The sequence below is a fragment of the Crocodylus porosus genome, unplaced genomic scaffold, assembly GCF_001723895.1.
Source record: "Crocodylus porosus isolate Cpor-Errol unplaced genomic scaffold, CroPor_comp1, whole genome shotgun sequence".
Classification (NCBI taxonomy): Eukaryota; Metazoa; Chordata; order Crocodylia; family Crocodylidae; genus Crocodylus; species Crocodylus porosus.
In genome coordinates, this window is record NW_017728932.1 from 10,310,338 (window position 1) to 10,336,246 (window position 25,909).

General features: G+C 42.3%; 1 protein-coding gene across 5 annotated transcripts in view; it reads right to left on the reverse strand.

The window, feature by feature from the left end:
* The window catches only part of RAP1GAP2 (RAP1 GTPase activating protein 2), a 245,022-nt gene that overhangs the window by 37,919 nt on the left and 181,194 nt on the right, over nt 1–25,909 (reverse strand). For 4 of the 5 annotated variants that reach the window (XM_019545554.1, XM_019545557.1, XM_019545556.1 and 1 more), the window contains 6 exons: nt 7,594–7,629; nt 7,085–7,129; nt 5,001–5,033; nt 2,709–2,918; nt 1,467–1,570; nt 805–883 (listed from right to left, as the gene is read on the reverse strand). In XM_019545554.1, the coding sequence (XP_019401099.1) occupies nt 805–883; nt 1,467–1,570; nt 2,709–2,918; nt 5,001–5,033; nt 7,085–7,129; nt 7,594–7,629 (507 nt within the window). Of the gene's footprint in view, nt 1–804; nt 884–1,466; nt 1,571–2,708; nt 2,919–5,000; nt 5,034–7,084; nt 7,130–7,593; nt 7,630–14,805; nt 14,948–25,909 lie in introns of those variants that run through there. The other variant, XM_019545558.1, reaches the window with a different exon arrangement.

Here is a 25,909-nt window from a genome sequence, read left to right on the forward strand (position 1 = left end):
ATGCATATTGCTACCCAGATGCTGTGAGCCTAATGCCTAAAATACTGGAAAAAGCTTCTACAAGCTTTTCTTTATGGATATAAATTATTTTAGAGCTGCTCCCACCCTGAATTCATTTTATGGCTCTCTCTCCACTCTGGCAGCAGCAAACCATTCTTGCTCTCATGTGTAACATGCAATAACAACCACCAATAATACCTCATGCAGTGCTCCTAAAGCACAACTCAAAGGTTGCAAAGATCACTGAGATTTACAATCATTAGTCTATACTGCAATCGCTCGAATCAAGAGAGAAGGTTTACAGAGAGGTACCTGAGCGAGTTTTCAGCTACCCACAGAGGTTAACATGAAGCTAATTTTTCCTGTTTCTCATCACAAACCGCAGCCTGTGTTGAGCTCTGTGATGCCCTGGCTGGACAGTTACTCCTATTCAAAAGGTAGCCAATATGCATGCAGCACAGGTCTCATACTGCAATCACTGTAACTACACAGTAGATGTAACCTATGGCTCATGCTGCTCCTCAGAGGTACATATTATATTTACCCCACTTTACAGATACCTAAAACTAAGCCACAAAGCAGTTTAGTGACATGCCCAATGCCACACAGCCAGTTAACAGAGCCTGGAATAGAATCCTACAATCTGGACACTGTTCTCTGCTCTAGATATTTGAGAATCCTAACTCCTGTGACCAAGAGAGAGGACATAGCAGCACAGGATTTGCATTTGCTAAACTTTTCATCGTGCATCTGTCAGCTCTGTGTCTAGCAAACCATGTCTCTAAAGTCAATAAGACACCTTACCTTTGCAATCTGTGGGATACTAGGAAGCTTGCTAAGTCCTGCCAGGGGGATACGTTCATGTAAGGTTTTCACTTTGGACCTAAGGAAAAGAGCAGCACAGACAGCATGAGATAAGTTACGACATACTGATCGGTTATTGGTGCTTCTGTGCATACTAATAATGACCATGTTTGCAACGTACTCTAAAAAGCACAGCAGGAAACTCTTCCAGATGTTTGGAAATGATACTCTGCTGAATTTTCTGGGCACAGCTAGTAACCGATGCCTCAATTTCTTTCCTATCCCTGCAGTTTTGTTATGTTAAAATATTCATATTTTGAGAGAGAGAGGGAATAAGAAAGTAATTCAGATGCATCAGGTCTCATCAGTTTACAGAAAGGATGGTGCTAAATAAGATTGATATTATCCAATATACTTGCAGAGATTTTTATATTCAGTTTCAGAGGGCTTAGCTATAGATCAAAGTCTACTGCTCACACTAAAGCAAACAAGATATTGTATTCCCAATCCAGAGACAGTAAAATACTTGTTTTCTTACCACCTCCTCTATGTAACCCCCCATGGGTACCCAGCCTCTATGCATCTTTAGAGTGATAAAACACATCAAAGAGCATTTGAAGAGACATTTTTGTTTAACCTCCTGGGTTTTTTCCCCATCGTACCTGAGAATAATCCTTAAATATTCAGTGCCATCTGCCTCTTCACACTTAATAGAAAGGATCAGATTTCCTAGGCTGCTGGCTGTACAATAGAAATTTAAATGATCCTAAAAATAGAAGAGATGTGTTAACAGTGTGATAAGGCAGCCCACTAATGGCAACAACATCTATCCCTGCTACCCAGAATGCTACTTAGACACTGGCCCATATGCCAAGAGGGAACAGATGAATCATTTCCGTTTTAAGATATTCTCCAGCTCCTCACTTGCAGACGCTCTGTATCCCCATCCACTGGGAATCTGAAAGGGCTGATTTATTTTTTCTGCCTGTAGACTTTAATATTCTCCTCTTAGTCCGTTCACCAGGACAAAGTGCATTACAATAAGGCGATCGACAAAAATAAATAAGGCTTTTTCCCACAGCATAAAGCAATATAAGGGTTGAGAATGCCAACTGCCAGGAGATCAGTGAAAGGTTCAGATTTCAAAGAAATTATCATTCATCCAATGTCTGTGTGAAATGTCTGAGCTAGAAATCCAGAGCCAAACAGCTCCTGCTATTCGCTCTCCACCACAAAAAAAGAGGAAGCAAAACAGGAAAATTTGGATCTTCATCCAAATGTTGTGGTGTGGGACTGTGACTAAATTTTAATTTGATTATCACTATAATCATTGTGCAATATAAATGAGGTTATGATTATGAATCAGGGGACTAGTGACAAGCTTTAGAAGAGGTTTGTCTGAGTCTCCCAATGCATCACTATTTTCATTCAAATTACTCCTTGAAACCTCACAGCTTTCAAGTGAAAAAGTCCTGAGTGAAGACAGGAACAGGATTTCTAATCACTGCCATCATGTGACCACAAATGTATAAACAGAAGCAGGGCAGGGTAGCACCTTAGAGACAAACTAGTTCAAGGAGTCAAAAGCTTTCATAGGTGACATTTCAGATATTATGAAAAGACTTCCAACCAGAAGCAAATTTAAAGACAAAGGATAGGGGAGGGGGCACTCATAGATATTTATAGATATCATCTAGGTGAGCACAAATTATGAGACTAGGCTTAACAAAGAGCTAAATGAGATTCCACTCCCACCTTCATCAAAGAGGGTTTCAAAAATTTGAAGAAGAAAAAAAATAAACATTTTCAACCAACTTCCCTAATTAGATCTCCCAACAAACACCTGTGCATCACAGCCACTAGACACGGACACCAAGAAATACAGGCACTTCTTATCCACTGACCTTCCCTAGAAAGTGTTTCCTGTATGCTCTGGCTTCACCTTTGCATTCCAGCTTATAGCCGTACGTGCTCGGGCTGAGGTTTTCCTCTTCCTCTTCACAGATGCTGCTATCCGAGGAGGTGGGTGTGCTGAGATTCTCTGGGTCTTCAATCCAGTACCCCCCAAATTGGGGCAGAATAATCAAAGGGTAAGGGCTTCCTTTCTCTAGTATCTGAAAAGGATTTTTAATACGGTGCAGTAAGGACACAGCACAGTGCAAAAGGAACAGGATGAGTCAGGGTCTCAACCCATGCAGGCTGAGAAAAATGGGAGTTTTGCTTCAATCCAGTTTGGCTCAGACCCTCAGCACCTCCTGCGGGTCTGAGGAACCAAGTATTTCAAAATTACAATCGAGTGCTCTCCCCCTCCTCCCCTGAAATTATGGGACTGGTTTAAAAAATCATTCAATTGTTGAAAAATATATTTGGGGCTCTTTTTATTTGCTTTCTGGCTTTCCAGCTTTTAAGATGCTCGAGTCATATTTTCAAGCTTTTTCTTCTTTTTTTTTTCTTTTTTTTTTTCTCGTTTTTTTACAAGGGCTGGAAAGCTTTTCATTTTAATGAAAGCAGAGATTCACACACAATCAAGTGCCTCCAGGATCTGAAGTTTTAAGATGTGTCTAGCATCATAAGGGCTCATGGTTATATCAAGAGGCAGATTCTTATAGCACGATAGCTAGGAAATAATCATGTGTGTCTCAATCGCTTCCAAATAAGCGGACTGGCAATTAACCGATCCACGTACAGCTAAATCCTGGCACCTTCCATGCAGCATTTACCCACTCCTTACTCAAGCAAAACTCATTAGTTGTAAATCCAGACCCTGAAAAGGAGCCAAACTTCCTCTATTTCAGAATAGTAGCAGAAGTCAGGCTCATTCGCAATTGATCTGGGCCCTTAGCGTGTATCGCAAGATTTCTTTGCTTCAAATATGAGAAAGGAGCGGTCCGAGGGGTCAGTTCTTAAGAAAGTGAGGCTCAAATAAACTAGCCCCATGTCTGTCAAACCAGCCAGACGCAGTCTTCCAACCACTCGCAAGCCTAACCTGGTATTTCTGCCACTGCCTCTAAAGAATAGCAGTGCTATACCAGGGGCTAGGACAACGTCCAGCTCAATGTCCAACAAGAGCAGCACTGGTCTAACACTGTGGAGTTACCTTTGTTTCATAATGAAGGTTTTTTGGAAAGAGAGGGGAGAGTTAAAAATGCTGTGCCCATCAATCAACAGGAGTTTTCCAGCGGGGGCAGGACTGTGTCTTTCAAGTCGGCTGCATTGCCATCCGTGGCGCATAATTAGACCTTAACTTTTTTTTATGAGCCAATTTACTAGGACCGTTATGTTTATTTAGTGCCTTCCACCTGGCTGGATCCCAAAGCACTTTGCTGGGCAAATCATTTCCTGAAATGTAGCCTTTTCTGTGGTGGAATAAAGCAAGTAATAAATGCAATAAACAACACTGTGGGAACCATGACTTCCATTCAGGTAATGCCTTTCACCTGAAAGGATCTAGAAATGCATTGCAGCATAGAGGATTATAATCACACCTGTTATCATTGAGACAGAATGGGGTGGTAGCTTGCCAGTACCCACCAGAGGGGTTCAACTTTCATCTGCCTTACGCATTCAAGCAGCGGTTTGAGGATTCCCATTCATTCACTGAGCAAGCACACCTGGATCAATTATATTCCTGTGCCTCGTAGCAATGGCCAGCTATCATGGGCTCCGCTCCCCACTGCTAGTTGCTGGCACAGCAGAGCAACCTCCTGAGCAACTCCAGAGACCACCCGTAGCATCAAAATTCAGTCCCAAATCTGTTCTTGGGTTAGCACAGCTGCTTGCTGCCCTTTCTCAGGATGGGGGCAACTGCATGATCTCGCCCAAAGTGAAAAATGTCACATCTAGCTGGAACTGTCAGAGACACTTAAGTCAACAGAGCACAGCTCCCCATGCTGAAAACGAGCCAGCCCAAGACATGGGAGCTATTTATTATTTATTCTCCTCATTTCTGATAATCTGATGTTGTGGCCTTCAGGCTTAGGAACAGCGGCAGCAAGAAAAACCCCATAAAACCACAGAGCACTTTCTTAGAGACCACCCTTATTGTTGAGAACAATGAGATGTTTAATAAGTACAAGTGGTTAGAAGCCTGGTTTTAAAGCTCACCCACAAGATGAGACTGTACCCATAACCCTTTCATCAACACGTTTAAAGAGACGTTACCTTGCAGCCATCCGAACAGGCTTGAAAACACTTACCTCATCAATGCTGGGATATGGGATGTAGTCGTCCTAAAAACAAAACAAAACACAAGACCACAAAATGACTGCTGAGTCTCCATTAGGCATGTCTTAAATCCATAGACTTCCCATTTTAAGTGAACATTTCTCATCAATCCCATTAAACTGGGAATAGAAACATGCTTTAATGCTATCAGTCTTTTGTGCTTATGCTGCAGATTGTCACATTTTCTTGTCCTGCCGTATTTTCTGTGCCCCAGAATATGCCACGCACCTTGCTTTTTAAAGACAGAATGAAGAAAAAAAGATTTTAAGAGTCATGGCGTACTCTTCAGCTGACTCACTCTCCCTTTCCCCCTTATCTAAATCTGAAACACTACCTGCTACTGAAGATAGGTCTCCATGGGTGGATCTATGACAGGGGTGGGCAAAATGTGGCCTGCAGGCTGGAGGCGGCCTGCCAGGCCATTCTATTCGGCCCGTGGGGCCCCTAAAAATTTTAGAAAATATATATTTATCTGCCCTTGGCTGCCTGTCATGCGGCCCTCAATGGCTTGCCAAAACTCAGTAAGCTAAAGAGCCTCCAAGGACTGTGAAATAGGAGGAAAGCCCAGAAGCAGCTAGCAGATAGCCAAATTGCCGTAAGAAGGCTTATCTTCATTACTGTATTATCAAGACAATTTAAAATGAGAGATGATCATTAACACCTGTGACGCAAAGAACTATGAGCCATTATATGTCAATGGACTCCCACAGGTGCCTGAATAGTAAAGTCACAGCTGCTGCACTATGGAGCAGGAATAAAAGCAGATGTAATTCTCTCTGAAGCAGGAAATAAGCTTCTCCATTTAGTACATACACCCCTATTTTGGGGGGCTGACTGTCCGAGGGGAAAGGGGTATGTTGTATGTGAGCAACATGGTACTTCTGAGACTTGAAAAGCGCTTAGAGAACATGAGTTTACCCTCGCTTCCTGTCTGACAGAGGGGGAACCCAAGTCACGGAGAACAGAAATAACTTGCCAGTGGCCAAACAGCATGGGCCAGATAGAGATAACTGGCTGGAAAAAACCAGTGGAAACTTTGTCTTGTAGGCTGCCAATCGCAGGCAACACAGCCAGGGTGGGAGAACATTAGCCCCATGATTCCAGTACCAGCCCAAAGCTTGGGATATCCCAATCCACTTCCTTCCCCCATCAGAGGATTTAGGCCATATCCTTTAGTCACTCTTGCCTCAGTTCCACATTTGGAAAAGGGACGTAACAGTATGTTTGTTGTGAAGACAGATGCATTAGAGATCATGGGGTAGAGGGTGGGGGGCTGTCTGAGTGCTGGGGGATGCTACAGTCTGGCACCTGTTATAATCTCCCCCATCTCAGGCAAATATCAACAGAGCAGCTCCTATATTGTCCTTCCTCCCAACAGGGGCCAGGGCAGCACAGACTCTAGGAACTATAATAGGCTCCCAAAAGACCCCCTTCTTAAGCTGAGCAGAGTCCAGACACAGAGAATGAGCCCCCTCCCGTAAGAAAACACGCAGGAGATGCAATCTTTTCTTACCCTATCACACTCCCTTGAGCTTCATGAGTTTGTTTGTGTCTGAGCTGCATGCTGCCTTTGAATGACAGCTGAATAGAAAGGCGACCAGGCCAGCAGTTTACCAGAGGGACTACACTATTGAACTTAGCTTAAAAGCATCCCTGCTCTAATGGAGAGCTACCATTACATGACTTTCCTATTGCTTCCCTGATCTTTTGTAGGAAAATATTTCCATAACAAGGCTGTTACAGAAATATGTTCCCCATGAGCTACCAAGCCACAAGTTTCTTTACAATGTTTAAAAGACAAAGCGTTTTACAGCAGCTCGTGGCAGAAAGAAACAGGATTGAGCTGGATTAGGGATTTGAAGGCCCATCAAGTTTATCCCTGCAGTGTAATCAGGGTCTTGTTTTTAGAAATAATTCAAATCCTTTGGGTCCCTTTAAGTCACGGTCTTAACCAGAATGCACCAAGACATTGTATCTGGAGCCGTACCTCCACGCATCTGGAGCTGAAAAGATAATTTTGAAAAATACGCACAAGTAACATCCCTTATAAACCAACCTTATTTTTCTGGCTGCCAGCTCTCTGTTCTTCAAGTTTGGGTGCCTGTTTGAAACAAACAAATCATTCAGAGGTTTGCCATCATATGAAAAAGAATAGTGTCATTTGACTGCACTGAAATCACTCTTAAATGTCTGAGAGGCTGGTTAGCTGAGCTGGGTTTCTAACAGAGCAAAGTAGAGGTGGTAGAGAACATGGACTGTTCTCAAGAGAACCAGGTCTCCTTCTGGAAAGCGGCACATTTTGATCTGATCTTAAGATCATGCTGTAAAGTATCCTTTATAATCAGTTTCAGCAGGGGTGATGTTATTTTCAATGACACAATAATATGGAAGGTGTCAATGTACTTACTGTAAGATCATCCCACTCTGTAAAACATACTTCAAAGTCGCATGGTGCTTAGGGAACTTTGTGTAGGCATGATAACCTTCGCTTGTTATTTTGAACAGTTTTACCGTGGAGAAATAAGGCCTGTGTGCGGTGTTTGTAAGTCATGTCATGTCACTCACCTGCATTTTTTCCAGCATTTCAAAGAACTCCGCAGACTGGAAAACAAAGGAAAGAAAAAATCACTCTCATGCTTGAAGTAGACATGAACCCAACCTGTGCAATTCGGATGTGGATCAGGATTTCAAACATCCTCCAGCTTTGGATCTGCGTTTGCCCTTTGGGATGAACCCTAATGTCAGTGGAACTAGAGAGTAAAAAATGTTGACATTGAAGCAACAGCTACAGAATTTGCCTTCTGAAGGGAAGTAATTCACTCCATACCTCTATATATACATTAGAGCAGTTTACATACTTCAGAGATGAATGGTGAAATATCTTCTTTTACAAGTGCAACAATAAAAACTAAACAATAAAATAACTGGAGTAGGTTGTTTGTGGCAGTAACCCATGAAATGTTCCTGCCCATGCAGTAGTAATAACAATAGCTTGCATTGCTCATGAGGATCTCAAAGAATTGTACTAACAGAAATTTTAAAATGAATGGACCTGTGAGACAGTTTTTTTATCCTGGGTTTGAAGATAAGAAACCCTATGTCACTTGCTAAAGGTGAAACACTGAGTCAACAGCAAGAGTGTTGAATGCCCCACTGAAAGAAGGCTATATCACTGGAGGCTACATCTTCTATACGGATAGCAGTTGGTGGAGAGAAATACAGTCAACACATATTTTAGCAGCATTGATACTATGGTTCATACACAAGCATGGAGCAAATAGAGGGAAATACAATTACACCCTTTAACGAACTGATGTTCCAGCTGCTAACGGGTCCGTGATTGTTGGAACACGGCCCAAACGGACACAAAACTGAGTGCAAAACCACATGCACATGCACTGTGAGACAGGCTACTCTATAGCAGTGTATTCAAAAGAGCAGAGTTTTCTGTTTCAGAGTCAGTTCCATGTGCCACACTTTTCTGACGGGGTTCTGCGTGAAGCCCTTGAATAAAGCATATGCCTTCCTCTCCCATGCGTTGTGGAAGCTACTGCCACAACCCACAGAGCTGATCAGCTAATGTCTTGGGAGAAAAAGACTCAATACAGTGGCTATTATCCAACCATGATATATGCAGTGGTGACTTCACATCACTAGCACTTACCATCATTTCAAACTGCCTCCTAGCCAAACACATAGGGAGAGGGGGTGTTAAATTCCTTCAATAGAGGTAGGTTTATTTTTTTATTCCAAAGTCACATACTGGCTGACACTTTCTCCCTGAACACTAAATACACCTGCACTTCCAATACAGGACGAATTAGCGCAGTGGCACCAGACCTAGCTCATGTATCTTCTGCTGTGTGATTGCAGTGCAGAGTAACCCAGGAATTGACTGCTGATGTGTAAGTCCACAGCCGGAATTGCTGGAGGGACTCTGCCAGTACGAATTACTGTCTCCCAAGTGTTCAAGAAAGCACTGAGCACAGGTAAGTGTCTCTGCCTTGGACCCATCCCAGCCAAACTCACTTCAGGAGATAAAGGGACCTTTGAGATTTCCTTTGATGAACTCTGGGTTGTTGGGAAACCCTTTTCCTCTCTGGGCCTTTGAACCCTGAGCAAATTGATTCTTCCCCCAGACATGGTCATTCCTAACCCATACCTTCCACTACCATTATTTCAGATTAGCATCTGGATGCCATCAGATAGGAGAGATGGGACAAGACGGATGCTCGGGATTCCCTCCTCTTGTCTACTGAACAGGTACCTTGTGTGCTGTTTATTGGACGCATGCCAGTGACACCTGCCAATCAAGCAGAGCTCAGACCTGTGCATCTCCAGGATGAATGCCAAGAGGGTTCCTTCTGGCTGAGTTACCTTCTTATAAGTAATTTCCTCTCCTGAAGATCACCGAATACGTGAAATGATCATTATGCAGCTAAACACATCTCACATACAGCTACTTATTGAGAGCAGGCTTTGACTTCCTTCTGTAATTCATTTCAATCACCCTTCACATAACAACAAAGAGTGCCAGAATTAGGGGCAAAATAAGGCTTCAGGAAGCTTGCTAACCCACTCTTGCGGTGAAGTGCATAAAGAGAACATGGCCCTTCCATTAGCAGGTTAATAAGAATCCCTTGGAGTAGCATGAGTCATAGTTTGCTTTTTACTTGTACAATATAATATTTCAAGTAATAACCATCCCTCATTCAACTAAGTAAGCTACAAAGTAATCTTCTCTATCAATTACCTGCAACAATATATGTGAAGTTGTATTAAGCCTCTTAAACCACTTCTTCTCAGAGTCAAATGAGTATTGACAAACTTAGTGTTCGGATATCATGAGCCATCCCCACTAAACCATAAGACTGTAGGAATAATACATATTTTGCATGCTTTTTCATCATCTTCTGTTTCTGGAGCCTATAGGGTTCATGTTTTCAAGCTTTTCCCTCTAAACCTGGGCTAGATACCCCAAAAGTAAAAAAAAAAAAAACAACAACCCTGAGCTTGCCTCAGAATCACTTCTGTCCAGGAGCTGGGGCTTTAAGAAAGCACATGTGGCACTGGACCTAGCTCATGTATCTTCTGCTGTGTGACTGCAATATCACACAAGTCAGCAGGTAGGGGATCTAATATAAACACATCCTCAAAATGCTCAACTGCTTCCATAAACTCACTGTTTCCCCCTTTGTAAGATGGCAGTTTGTACTTGTAAATAGAGCAGAAAAAAACAGTGAGCTGATTACTCTGTTTTTGCATGCCAGTCTGGGTGTGCAAAGTGCAGGCATGCTATTTTCAAACTGAGCTCACAAGGTCACACCATGTAGGAAAAACTCTTCTAATACACAGAAATAACTTTTGTTTCTTTAAGCAAAGCTATTCAGGATCCATAGTAATGATGGACTTCATATGCTGACTTAGAACTTACACATAACAATGGTTTCATATGAAAAACCTGAAAATCATTTCCTGCTTTCCCTGCCTTGCAAGATGCACACCTAGGGTACTTTGCTTTACCAGCTACAATTACTGACATCCCTAACACCTTAAGGAAAGAATGCAATGAACACAGCTGCCTACATTGGTTGTTGGCATAGATATAGAGATAATGATCTACTTGGCAAATGAACTAAGGAGACCAATGAGTAATGGACTTTTAATCAAAGTCCCTTAAAGACCTCAAGAAGGACCCAACATAAAGACCACAGCCCTTACCCTATAATTCAAAGTACAAATTGCTGTATTTATACAGATGCCCAATAGCACATCAGTGGGTTTCATGAATGTGCAAATCTTTCCACATACTTTTAATCAGGACTTCTGATCTTAACCTGTTCAGTTCATTCACATAAACATGAATGCAAGAGTGTAACGTTCCAGTGGTTTAGCTCTACTACATGGGGGCAGGATAGGCAGATGAAATAGTTACACCAATTCAGCTGATGCACACCCTTGATAAGGAAGCCCCCACCTTCCCTCCCATTTTTTACCATTACATCTGTCTGCAATCTATGTTGCTGTGGATTTAAATCCCCGTACTTTCAGTCTCCATGCTTTACGGTCTACATGACCTCTACAGCTCCTGCAGAGATGTGTGGGGTGAAAGTAAAAATGGCATCTTCTTATACACTTGCAAGTATGTATACTCATCCTAATGTAGAATGACTCTTAATGGAACACAGACAAATAAATTATACTTATCATTTACTTGTGATGACTAAATGATACTTATGGCTCGCCTTTAAATGAAACTAGCAATATCAAACTAGACCCTTGGGTTTAGCCTTTCTTTTCAAGTAGCTTCTCCTTAATAGGTGATATTGTATAGGCATTTCCAAATTAGACTGAAAGGCTCTAACAGTTTAGCTTGCACTGAACTGCACAGACAAGGGAGTCCTCCAGAAGCAAGGCAGTCAGCCCTATCTGGTGGCTGGTGGAAATGCTCAGGTTGGTGGGTGGGGTAGTTCTCTAAGTTTAAGTATAGACAGTCAAAAATCCCAAGGCTGAATCAAGTCAGTATTTGCAGGTTAATCTAAACTGCAGAGATTACACTGAGAAACAACTGTACCGACATTCACGTCTGATTCAGGAAATGCAGCCACATGCCTGCAGTGGGTCAGGCCAGATGCCAGGCGGTGCCAGACCACATCTCTCTGGCATGTAGCCAGCATGGACTGTGTGTTCACTTCTTTTTCCTGCTGGTCCCAAAGTCTCTGGGATTTGCAGTCCAGAATCACAATAGCAGGACGGTGCACAGTTGCTCATCACTTCCTCCTCCTGCTTCCAGGTGCCTCTGGGATTTGTAGTCTGCAGTTGCAGCCAGGAGTAACTTTAGTAGGGCAGGGTGGAAGAAGGGTTTAACCCCCAGCCAGGGTTGCTGATGGGGGGCAGTCCCTGCTTCCTCCCTTCCTCCCCCAAACCCTTCTCTGCTGAAATAGATAGCATACCCCAGCCCAGGGCTAGAAAGCATGCTGGGAAGCTGGTGGACTGTGATCCCCAGGGGTCTGGAAGAGAAGTTTCACAAAGCAGGGCCTGGGAGAGAACTTCAGGAAGGGGCTTGGGAGTGAAGTTTCATAAAGCAGTTTGCCCCAAGTCAGTTAAGTCTGATATACTACATTCAGCCAGGTTTATCTTAAAACAGTTTCAGCCATTTTGAAATTAGTTTATATGCCTTGAATTTCTGTTCTGTTACAGATTTAAACCAGTTTCTGCTTACTTAAACCAGTTTATGCATAACTCCTGTCCCTTGCCTGTCTCCTGAATATCACCTACAAGACCTCAAATTACTCTGGCTTGATGTGGACACACTTGAATTTGCTGTGCAGTAGATAAAACCCCATGTTCAATTCACCCCTAACAGATGCAAGTACCTTTAATTATGTAAACAAAACCACCCATTTCATTTGCCTAGGGCAAATGGATGCAGGCATGATATCCGGATTCACATGGGCACAGGCTGGAAAATAGACTCTAGGCACCAAAAAAAAAAAAAAAAATAGACAAACTATTTTATTATATATTCATATAATAAAATCTAAGATCCCTCAAAAGCCAGCTCCACCTTGGAAAGCAAATATAGCAACAGGCCATTAGACAGGCTGATAACATGATCCCAGCAAGCCAGCCCAATGCGGCTAAATTAATGCCTCCCTTTTTGAACTTGCAGTCATTTGTAATTTCATATCTTTGATCGAACAATCACAGGCTAATTCAATTGAATGCTTAGCTTTATTCTTTTTCATTAGGACCTACCCTTGCCTAAAAATAATGATCACCTACTCCTACTCATCTGCTTGCAAAATATCGGATCACTCCCAGTAGATAAATATGTGGCTGTTCCAAGGATAAGAAGAAAAGGATGATGCACTTTACTAAGGTAGTTTCTATCCTCCTCCACTTTCTTCTTTAATCTTTTGTTTCTTTACAGTGAGCAGCAGTCAGAAGATTGCTTGGGCTCAGATGGCAGGTTACAGGAGGTCTGGGCTAATGGCTATCCAGCTGAGAAAAGGCAGGGGCAGTGGGAAGATACTGCAGGTCAGAGGAGGGTATGTGGCAGGTGGGATTAGCAGCTTTAGCAATTCATTGATGGATTGAAGAATAGGAGAGCATCAAGTTAGAAGGAATGACACTGTGAAGGAATGTCAGTGCTCAGCTTTTGTCTTAATGACCCAGATTTAAAAAAAAACGGAGTGAAGAGAACACAACAGACAAAAACCAGAGGAAGAAAAAGCACTACGAATACAGACAACAGTATGAAAATGTACTTGATGGATGGCAAATTTACTATGATGACAGCCTCATGGCTGGTCTCATACGCACTTGACTGTGATGGCAACAAGAAGCTGTAAAATCAGGCGCGGACTGGCATGACTGAGGAGCCGTCCTGGAGTTGTCTCCATCTTTATGCCTTTCCTCTTTCATCCTCCTGAACCTCCAGGAGGGAAAGGGAATGGCAAAGGAGTCCCCAAAGGTCAGATTACCCCTAGGCCAGTGGAAGATAAACTCCAGCATTGGTGCAAACCACCATAAACCAAATGAAAAACTTTTAGGAACAGATGATTCCAGCAGCCAAGACAACCCAGACACACCAGGATCTCACCAACCCTTAACAGCAGTGATTCTCAATCAGGGTGATGTGGCACCCTGGGGTGCCTTGAGAGGCTTTTAAGGTTGCCACGCAATGTTAGCATTATTAGGTGGGAAAACATAATTCACAAGATAAACCCAGAGATTTGAGATAAGAAGTCAGAGTATTAAAAACCTGACCTGTTGTCATCTTTCTGAGTTCTCTACAACAGAAAAAAAAAATTGCTGTATTATCTTTCTATAGTCCAAAAAAACGAGTGAAAACTTTGAGCTGGCATTTTCTGAGGGATGCTTTGTGCCTCAGGAGAAGTAGCTTGAGGCCAAAAAGGGTTGCAAACCACTGCTTTACAGTATAGTCCAATAGATTTTATTTAATAAAAATAAAGCCAGGAAGCAACCTTGCAGCTGTCAGAAACCACTGCATCCCTAAATCTAGTACATGAAAAATCTCATCTCTGGTGTCACAAAAGGCAATTTTGTGATACTTATCAACACGAAAAGCCATCTGCTCTAGCTTTGTCAGCACTGAAAGTCTACCCTTTTCCAAGTCTTGTATCTCTGGAAATATTTGTTATATTTATTCCGAAACCGAAATGATTGCCTGTTCCGCTTAAATCCTACTGAAGGCAAAATGCCACAGTGGAAAAAAACCCTCCAATATTAGCACCGGCAAGACAAACTCGTCTAGTTACTTGTACTAATGGGTTCAGATATGCAAAAATGTGTAGGAAGAAAATCTTTGTTATTTTCACTGTCTGTATCTCAAAACTCTCCCACAGTGCAGCACCGATACTAGAAAATTTAAGGTGCAGGCAGATGAGACTGGAAACACAGAGACAATTTGGTGCTTAAGTAGGAAAAAAGGAACATTTACTTCACTCCTTCAGCATTAAGCAGGAATCAGTGGAAAGTTCCAAGTCATATCAGCAAAAGCCCAATATGTATTTAATTTCCATAGTCTTATACTACGGTAAGTTTTTCATTGAAATACACAGAGGGATTCGGAGTGATTTAATGATGACAAAGAACACAAGTAGTAAATGCCCAAGAGGGGATTTTTATTGCAAAGGGAACTACATACTAGCAGCGGACAGCATCTGATTCAACTGGCTATTGGTGCACACAGCCACAACAGCCTCCTTGGCACCCAGCTCCCCTTCTCCAACCAGTCAGGGTAACACTTACCAAAAAGCTTCTTATGAAATCCATCATTCACTTCACATCCCCCTCCTTGCAGCAGCCAGGGCAAACTTTTTTACGCATTGAAAGCTGCTACTGCTGCACTTCCTCGTCCTGATCAAATAAAGAGTTTCTGGAGTTTGATGCCAGCCCGGTCATCCATACAGCCTCCGTCTCAAACACGACACCTCCCTTTGTTAATGTTTCTCCAAGTCAGAGACATTACAGGACTGTTGTTTTATGATTTAAATGGGTGGGACCACTCCGAAGGCAATGTGCCCGAAACAGGTTATGCAGGAAGCACGTTTTAAGATTTAAAAGAGAACGAAAGAATTCTTTGCCTCCAACTCATGTCTTGGACTGGATTCAAAGCCTTGCAAAAATATGATGCTCACACAGATCTACAAGACAACTTGCAAACAGTGGATCAATGTGACACTGGAAGAGCCAGGTAGCATTTTAGAATTAAGGGGGAAGGGAAACCACCTCACAAGTTTGGAGATGAGGACAAAAATAAGCAGACTAACAAGAGTTGTTAGCTCACTTTTTGAGACCACTGGATCCAGTGTCAACGTCCAATCGATTTCACTGGAATTACTCATATTTATACCTACGTAAGCAAAAGCAGGATAAAGACGTCAGCCTGCCTGGAGTTAGTGTGTGAGAGGTAACTTTCAGTAGTCATAAAACAATAAAAGCGTTACCACATATATAGCAGAAGCTTCCATCAGAGCATTGTCTGCACCTCCGAACATCACTATTAATTACCAGTCATGTAATTATTAATACTGGTATAATTATTAATAATTACATCTCACAACACTGTGAAGTACCAGCACTAGGTTGTTATATGCACATTATACACAGTTCATAGGTAGATCAACTGAGGCACCAGAAATGATATAGCTTTGCAAGTCTGTATCTGCCTTAGAGGTTGCCACAGTGCAGTTCATCATAATATCTAAGTAATAATATCTCATGCCTGCATGGAAATTAATGCCATGTCCTGTAATATATATATTATTTATTTATTTATTTTAAATTTAAATAATGTCACCATGCTGCATTAAGACAAGATTGGGACCTTTAGACTTTTATTTGTGAAAAACTAGGCAAAAGACAACTCCAGAACACCAGAGAATCTAACAAGATTTCTTATTCCGCATGTTATAGGCTAGGGACAGAAATTTCACATAAACCAGTATAAGTGATTGGAAACTGGTTCAAATCTGTAACACAACAGAAGTTCAGTGCACATAAACTGCTGTCAAAGTGGTCAAAACCGATTTAAAATAAACCTGGATGGATGTGGTATCAGACTTAACTGATTTAGGTCACGTTGGTTTATTGAACATCTATCCCAGATCCCCTCCAGATTCAAGTTAATTCACAGTCTCCCCAGCATCCCAGGATGCTTTGCACCTCCCCCACAAACCCTGCCCTTGCAGGCGGGTAGGCTAGACTTGGCCCAAGCTGGCTGCACCAGGTAGGCAGGAAGGCATGCTCTAGTACCCCCTGGCTTCTGGCCTGGGCCACTGTAGGCATGTGACTGCATTTCCTAAATCAAAAAAGTGAATGTCTGTTCACTTGCTTATTGGTTCAATCTATGCAGCTTGGACTAACCTGCAAAGATTGAATAAATTCAGCCTTCAGCTTTCTGACTGTCTGTACTTAGCCATAATGTCTGGGGTAGAAGAATGCCATATAGCATTTCAATAGGTTCACAGGACAGACTTTGTGCCTGTTTCTGAGATGGGAGTGTTGACTTGGGAAAACCCTAGGTAGCCAACCAGAAAAGAGCATGACTCATCATACTTGAAAAACCTGAGTGGTCCACCCTTGTAGATGTTGGAAGAGGAAAGTGATGTAGAAAAAGAGATTAGAGCTAAAAGGCATCAGATTAGAGCTGAAAGGAGGCATTACCTCCTTTGACAGATGTAATTGTTTCGAATGAAACTGCTGCTATTATCCACTTCTTTCCTGGCACCTTGTACACTCACATGGGGAAACAGTGGGAAAGCAGATTGAGATAGGATTTCACAACTTGGGGCTAGTTTTCACAACCGCAGAGAACACGAATGTGCGCGACACTGTTTGTAGGAAATCTTCTCTTTATAGCACATCTGTCTGTATATGGAATACCTATCACCAGGGCTCCTGAGGAAAAACTACTGCAACAAAATAAAGTAATCTGCCTAATCTACCTCGCCGTACCCCACACACCTTCTCTGTGCCACTTCTTACCATCCTGCAGCAAAGATTAAGTCACAGAAGCAGTTCTGAGCTGCCACGTTACTAAGACTCATTATTTTTACAAAACACACTCTGGGGCATTGCAAATGAATTGTGGTAAATAATTAAAAACCAGGTATGGTGTAATTGTCAAAGTAAATGAGGAAAAAAAAACAGTTGTTGATGTGCTACCCCGCTTTTCTTTTGACTCACGTTGTTTATCTCCTCCAAGGCCAAATTCACAATGGATCTCCCACATCATTTGGAAGTATTATTAGCCCCCATGACCGAAGGGGGACAGTGTTGTAAAGATATTAAAACAGACCAAAACCTACTATGACATAAACTGAATTCAGGAACCAACAGCTCTTGATGGTCCATTTGGGAAGTATTAACAGGAGTCAACATGGAGTATAAGCCAGCCAACACTGAGTATAGGCCACTGGTAGGCCAGCTTTTCTGTTTCTATACTGCACTTATCACTACAGCACTAGAGCATCAAAAACTTTGGGACTAGCTTCAAAACAGAGGTACTTCCTTGAAAGGCAGCCAATTAGTGTATGCATCATTAGTTATGAGAAAGCAAGGCAGGTATTTAGATTTTTCTGAAACCAATTATGTCATGCATCTGGAGACAGATCAGGTGGTATTTAAAGAGTCATTCTGCAAATGCTTCACACACTGGTAATTAATATGCACTCACAAAGGAGTGGTATCTTCTGGTGCCTTAGGATCATGTTGCTCCACCTGATGTCCCATTATACAATTTCCATGTTCCACTTACACTGGTTCATTCAAGCAATGCATTCAGGGCAAGAATCCAACATACTTTCCCTTGCCAGGTTAAGGTCCCTTGGAGTTATGTTCACAGGCAGTGGATAATCTGCAATACACCTAAATTCTGCTTTGTCCTGCATTCAGGAGTCACCAGAACAAGCCCCCTGTATAGAACGTCCTTGTCCTTGGAGGATCAGAAGCAACTCCCACCAAAATCAATGAGACTTTGATTTGGTTGCAGTTGGACTGAGCCTGAGTTGGGGGGGGTGCCAAATCACTGTTCAACGTTACAGAAAAAGGAAGAAGAGCAAGAAAGAAGTGAAGTGACCTGCCCAAGGCCACAGAGCACATCAGTGGCACAGCTGTGAAAGGAAACTCTGGTTTTCTGAATCACACTAGATCACACTGCTCCTCTGATGTTGCCAGATTAATGATGAATGCAATGCCATCCCAGGACACGTCACACTGATGCAGGGCTTGTAGTCAAAGATCTTTTTTTCCATTAAATATTTAACACCAGGGAAATCCAACCAACTTTGGAATGACCCAAAACTTCAACTTTGGATGGATCCCAAAGCCATATATTAATGCTTTGGTACCCTGGGTTTGCATTATCTTTCCTTATATTAATTAATATTACCCAAAGGTAAAACCAGTGATACTTCACACAGGGATTCATTAGCATTTTCATTGGGTCCTGGCAGATGCAATCATGGAGCCTCTATGCAACCAGCCAGTGTGTTTGTTGGGAAAAGTAAACCATGAATCATCTCCTGAGATGCCCTGTAGCACCACCATGCACCCCACAAGATTTAGCAACACCAACACCAGAAGCAGCGGCCTGTGAAGAATATTGGGAGCAGACCATATAGAAAGGTTGGACTGGAGATACGATGAAGAAGACTGATGCTGAGGAAATTTGTATGCGTAGGATCTCTGGTCTTCTCCTTGAAGAAGGCCAACATCGGACTGGATTCTCCCCTTAACTGCACCGGGACAAGCCTGGTGCTATTCTCAGAGCAGATTCTCTAGCTCCAGTGGGAATTGTGCTTGAGAAAAGACTGCCTCCACAGCCAAATCCATCCTGCCCCAGTAATTTCAACAGGAATCTGCTTTGATGTCACATATGCAGCCTTGCCAGTAGGAAAAGTTCTCATTAAAATACAAAAAAAACCCAACCTCCACCACAACACAAATATTTTAAAACCTAGCACAGTCATTTTCTTTGCCTTCATTCTTCTTTTCCTTTGAGTTGCCACCGTTGCACAAAGTTAAGTGTACTTACAATCCAGTCCTGGCAGCACGAAGAATGGCAGCACTCCGTTTCTCCACGCTTTCTGCTCAGCATCAAATTGAATCAATTGAGTTCACATTTGCAAGCAATCAAGAACACATAACATTAAATATGCCTCTAATCCTAGTCTCCATGAATCACGCCCTCAAGGATGCAGCAGATTGATAAACAAATTCCCATAACTTGTCATTTGTCAATGACTGCTGTTTGTATTCCCCATTTGTGGCCAAAAAAGAGATAATTTATGACTGCTGCAGGAATAAGTAGGAAAGTAATTAACAATAATACAAAACAGTGTGGGGGGGAGAGAAAACACACTGAAAACTTCCATCTCTTCCATTTTTAGAGCACTGTTGATCCCAAAAGGTTGGAATGAAAATATGTGGGAGTTATTTTGCTCACCACTGAAATTCAGCCACTTCCAGAGTGGAATCCTCCTTGAGGCAGACATCGATAAGTATATAACATACTACTGAAAAGTGAGGGGATTACGATCAATGCAGGCTCCAAAAAGAAAATATACAAACCTTCATTGCGTGGGACATGACGGAGCCACTCTCTCTTTCTCTCCTATTGCTGGTAGAGTTTCCTTACCTGAGGCAGATGGAAACAGGCTTTTGGCCTAGATTGGTGATTCTCAGCCAGGGTGTCAAGACATCCCTGTGCGTCTTGAGATACTTTCAAGAGTGCCACATGATGTTGACACAGTTAGGTGTTCAACCATGATTCACAGGATAAATTCAGAGATTTCAAACAGGAACCCATTGTGTTAAAAAAAAAATCTGACCTGTCATGGTCTTTCTGAGCCCTCTGCCACAAGAATTGCTCTATTATTTTTCCGTAGTCAAAAACCTAGTGAAAATTAAGAGCTGGCATTTTTGCGAGGGCTACTTTGCATCTAAAAAAGGTTGAGAACCACTGGCCTAGATGGACATAATACAGCAATCCCTGAGTTCCAGCTGATAAATCACAATTTTTTCAACTCTCCTAGGAAACACAACTTTCTCCCCCATAATGTAGGTGGAATTCAAGGCGTAGCCGCCTGATTTATAAATCTGTAACCACACAGACATAAGGGGAGCTCATATCCCATACTGCTTCCTCCAGCTCTGGTGGATTCATATAGCTGGGCCATCCGAGAAAAGTTTTTTGTAGCATTGCTGAATTGCTACATGGGAAGCAGTTCAGCAAGCAGCTTGCTGAATCATGGGACTGATTCAGCAACCTGCTTAAGCATATGCTTATCTTTAAGCATCCTTATTCAAGCTAAGGCCTATCTTCTGTGAACATAAGCAAAGGGCATCAGTTGTCAGAACTATTAACCCATCATCTTTCATAAGCACTAAATTCTTCTATTTTTTTTTTTTAAAGGTAAGGATTTTTAAGGATGCACAGTTTTGGCTTCTTAATTTAGCAGCTGTCATTTAAGGGGGCAGATAGGGAAGGGGATGAATTAAATAAATAAATATACAACTAAAAATAAATATATAAGAATATAAGTATAGCTTTAAGGTTTCTTTAATTCACATTCAATGGGCAAACAAACCCAACTCTTACTTGCTAATGCTTTTCATTTTGTCATTTGATCCCATTATGCTATAATTGAGTGGATGTATCTTCCCACTTGCTTCAAATTGATCACAGTTGTTTGTAACTATTGGGGCCATTATGAGACAGACTATTTCAGGCCTTATTTCATAATCCGTATCTGAATTACAGAGATTAATGCTATCAGACAATAGTGTGGGCTCCTTATGCAAACTACCTGTAGAGAAGAAACCAATTTAAAAGATACAGTAATATTCCAGTCACACTTCAGTATTAATCACTGGAGCTGCTTGAACATTTCTAACAAAACATTTTCTATTAGAAAATGAGGTTGGGTTAACATATACGTTTTCCATAGCTACAGCTCCACTTCAGCCAAATTTTCCATTCAAAGATACAACCTTTCATTTCAGACCAAAAAGTTAAAGTAAAATATTCAAAATTTGGGGACACAAAGAGTTTTTGTTTTGATCAAAAATATCAAAAGCCAACATTTCAACAACTTTCCAAAGAGAATTTCATTATGTGAAAAGTTTGCAATATTAGCTCTTTTTGTACCAATTTAGGCAAAAAAGTAATCGGAAAATAGTGCCATTTACGAATAGAAAAAAAGTTTTCCCATCAGCTATACCAATCACATAAACTACAATGATCTGCTTTTTGGAAGGAGAGAAGGAGTATGAACAGTTAATAAGCTAGAATAAGACAGAACTAGAACCTCAGACAGACTATTGCTAGTGGTATAAAATAACCCTACCAAGAGCCTTTGACATAGATAAATACACGGACAAGACTTCTTGTAATAAAGTTACAAAAATTGCATTTGCTTAGGATTGCAATTGTCTGTATTCTGAATTTTGCTAGTGTAAATCAAAAGTTACTAGCTTTGTAACTAAGAGCCGAATGGTCCTTTCACAGTATTTCTGGTGAATGTTATGTTTACTGCAAAAGTCGTGTAGATAATAATATTAAAACACATCAAGATGAGATAGGCCCAAATCCAATAGACGTGGACCCCCGTAAATTCCAAGGGACATTTCAGTTTCTGATGACAACTTGGTGGCTTGGACCCCCTCTTAACAGCAGGTGGTAATAATAATAATAACAACAATAATTATTATTATTGTTGCTATTATTATTATTATTATTATTATATTTGTGCTTAATTCTTAAATAGCCTTTAGATTTTAAAAATACTACACAAACTTAAAAATGACATTGCCCACCTGGAACCCAGCCAATTAAAATAAACTAGCTCCAAATATTTTTATACTCTACACTTACCTCAACAGCTGTGGAATTTCCTAAAAAAAGCTAATTCCCTGCTTATAAAACCTCTCCCACAATGCACTCGCCGTTGTCCATGTTTCGCTCTTTCTTTTCTACCATTCCTGATGGAGAGGAACAGCTGTCCTGTCTAGCACATCTGGTACTTGGCTACAAATCTAGGAGAGGCTGTTTGAATAGAGGTAAAGGAGGATGCACAAGTGCGGCAAAAATCCTTCTGGGAAGAGAAGGGGACGTTATAAAATGTAAACACCTACAAGAGCTGTTATCCTGGCTGATGCACTGTGCCCTGAGGATGAAGCGGTGGGGCTACCCTGAGGCTTTCCTCTCTGGCTGTTCTGAAGACCTCAGTCTCTGGCATACTTAGAGCAGCTGTGAGGGACATCTCAGGAGAGGCCTCATCACATCAGGGTATTCTCAGGTTTGTCACATGGAAAAGGGAAAAAGTGTGTGGGACAAAGGCCAGGATGGAGAGCCTAGACCCACCTCACAGCATCATCTCTCCCCATGCTCCTACCTTTCCTTCGCTTGGTAGCCAACTTCCAGGAAAAGAGAATGCAGTAGCTGGCACCTCTTGGAGCTAGCATTTCAGGCTGCCTGCAGACTCAGGCAGACTTCACTTATGCCTGGGTCATGTTTAGAAGGTGCTCTTGGAGCCCATGAAAGCAAGGGTTATTATTTGTTAAATGAAGGCTGAGATTTGTGTTGCGACTCCAGGGGCTGGGTCTCTCAGCATGAGCACATAGGCATCCGCCTAATTGCCTTACCAGAGCCTTGACTCCATGTCACGGCGGCGCACAACCCTGTGTGCCTTTCAAACCACAACAGGCTTTGGACTATGAAATAACTTCACCCCGATGGTGCTCTGGTATTAAAAGTTAGTTCTTCATTAATCAGGAGCCTCCAGTCATTGTTACCATCTGTAAAGCTGGCTTCTGAGACCATCAGAATCAGTTACTAATTGATTTCTGATCTCCGCCTCTCTCTCTCGCCTTCCTCATTGTTTTAGATAATTCACAGTCACACAGAATTTGTACAGCTAATAATGCAGGCAGTGGGTAGCAGCCTTTGAAGACAAACATCATGTTCCCGTGGACTTTCCCCTAGGGGAGAGATATCTTTTTGTTAGGGATATGGCTTTAGCAGGCGAGAAAATGAATCTGGTGCCATTCTGATTAATAATTCTTGCTACAATGCTTTGCATGTGAATGGCACTTTAAAAAAAACCAATCAAGGCCCTTTGGAAAGTCTGAGAACGTATCTTCACTGCAGATTTAGCTCATGCTCTTACTTGGGCCTTGCCCCTCCCTCCCCACTGCTTCTGCCCCCCATCTTCCCATCAGCACACAGGAAATCTGACTTGAGCCTGGGGGTGTTTTAGGTCCAGGTTACCTTGCTAGTCCAGAATTCAAAATGAAGCTGTGTGACCTGCTCATGTGGCACTGAAGGTGCACTGGAGAGCTAGCAATCCCTCAATTGTGCCTTTCCAGACAAGACCAACCTCTCTCACAGTTCACTGCAGAGGAGTCATGGGAGCAGCTTTTACTTTCGTACTCTTGCTCTCTTTAGTCTTAATATCAAACAAAGTTCATAACGATTCCACGTCTGCATTAGTGTAGCACCAGAAAAAAGCATAAGCACTGAAAATTTTGCTGAGGCATAACGATTGTTGGTCTTTGCTAGGCAGAGCTCTTACTGAGGTCAACGGCAGCTTGCTCCAAACACACATCGCGGCGTGGGGGGCGCAAAGTTCAGAGCTTCCAATAAACCTCTTCATGCTCATCTCCTTTTCATTTCAGCTCTGAACTTTGCATGGTTTGCCCATCTCTAAAACGTCCTGCTGTCCTAGAAATGCCTTCACTTTTGATGGATCGTCCTTAGTCTGACACAACACAGATGTGCACTCATTTTGTTGGTCCACATACTTAAATGGATTATGGCAAGAATTTCTAGACCAAAGAAGTTTCTTAACTGCAGGAAGGTAGGCCAATAAATGCAACCGGCAGCCTGCAAAAACATTGGTGACTCAAAGGGCCCAACCTTGGTCTGTCCTATGAACTTCAGCTGGGCCAATCACTCTCAAAAGATAATGAAGTCAAGATGGAAATCTGCTCTAGAAATCAATTATTTTCCATGAAAAAAGGCAATCAGTGAAAATTATTTTTTTTGGCTCATGTTCAGTTCAAAGTGTTTGAGGTTTTTAAGGGGCGGGGGGGCAGATACCTATGAAAAGTTGGTTGTAAACTGAGAAATGTAATCCAATTTATTGAACATTTATTTCTCACTGTAGAAAAATGTTTGGAGGGAAATTTGCCAAGCAGTCCTCAGCTGTGATGGTGGGGGAAGGGAGCAATCAGCACCACGCAGGATGCAACCAAAAGCGAGGGAGAAATGAAATCTGTTATTCACCTGACTGCTTGACACTTCTTTTTTAAACTACTCGAGGGATGTGTCAATTGGCATAATAACGCTTTCGGGTTTTCCCCCTCCTCTTTAATTCTTGCCTAAATAAATACTTCACTGATGCAGTAATCCTGGCTGCAACTGTAAAGCACACAGGCTAATTGACCTCATTCAGTGCAATGGCTACACTGCAGGCTTTTAGGTTTAATAGCTTTCTTTGCCATGAGATGATGTCCTGAAAACACAAATCTTTGCAAGGCATGACAGGAATATGGATCGGCTGCGGCACTTGAGAAAGCCTCAATATTTTCTCAGGTGCTTATGCAAAGCAGAGGCTCTGCTTTCAACAAACAGATTTGGCAGCCACAAAAGCTGAGAGAACTCAAGACCCAAGGCCCAGGGACCGAGAGAGACAAAGCAACTTTCTCGCTCAGATCTGTTGTTCTTCCTCCTGAGGATGTCTAAAGGCTCAGCATATTGCAGGCAGAGCCGACTAAGTGCTATTTCTGCCCTAGATTCTGGTTCTGGATACAGGGTTTGCAAATGACCTACATCCAGCAGCTGGAAATTACAGCTCTTTTTCATGCCCGTAACACATGCTGAGGTTGTAAACTCCTCTCAGTGCATGGACAGGTGGGGAAACAGCGAGTCGGAGAAAGTCAGAAACAGAGAAGAAAATAAAAGTAGCCTGAGTGGTGGCTGCCTGCTCCAGAAGAAAACAGATTTTGCAGAGGGATTAGTGAGTGCTGGCTGCTCACTGTACAAATCTTTCATGCAAACACACAAATGGCCAGATTAGATCTGACCTGTGCTCCATCTAGACTAGCGAATGCTTCAGGGGAAACTGCAAGTAACCTTGTCACAGGTTGATGGGAGCAGGCTGCATACAGGGCTCCTGCGGAGCCTGGAAGTGTGGGGAGTCCCCTGCACCCGGGCAGCCCACGTGTTTTCTTGAATCCTGGGTTCATCCACAGCCCACCAAGTAAGAGGCAGGATTCCCCACCAGACCCAAGTCCACGCACTGTCAAAAGTTCATCCAACCCCAGTGCATTTCCCCAAAACGCTCCAGGTTTTGACTATCCCACTCAACGGGCAGCTCTGTACAAATTAGAAATAGAGGAGTTCACGCCCACTTGGCCCAAGTACAAAAATAATGCAACACGCCAAGCCCTGCTGAAGTCAGTTGGCAGGGTCTTATTATAGAGGCTCTGAGATGCTGAAGCTGGGGGCATTCAGTGCCTCTGAAGGTCTAGGAGACAGTAGGACACAGGATTCTTGCAAAAAAGACAGCTACGTAGAACCAAGGTGTTACAGCCCAGATCGTCGCCAGGTATAAATCACTAGAGCCGTACACCAATTATGGATCTGGCTGTTACATAATAGCTAGCTCGTAAAGAAGTCCTTTACGCCACCGCTTTAATCAGAGGATTTCAAAACACTTTATGCACATTAAGATGCCAAATTGCCCTGTGAAGTAGATGAGTTATTCCTGCTCTCATTTTATAGCTGTATAAACAGAGTAGGAGTAACCAGCATGTCCCAGATCACACAGCAAGCAATGAGAGAGCA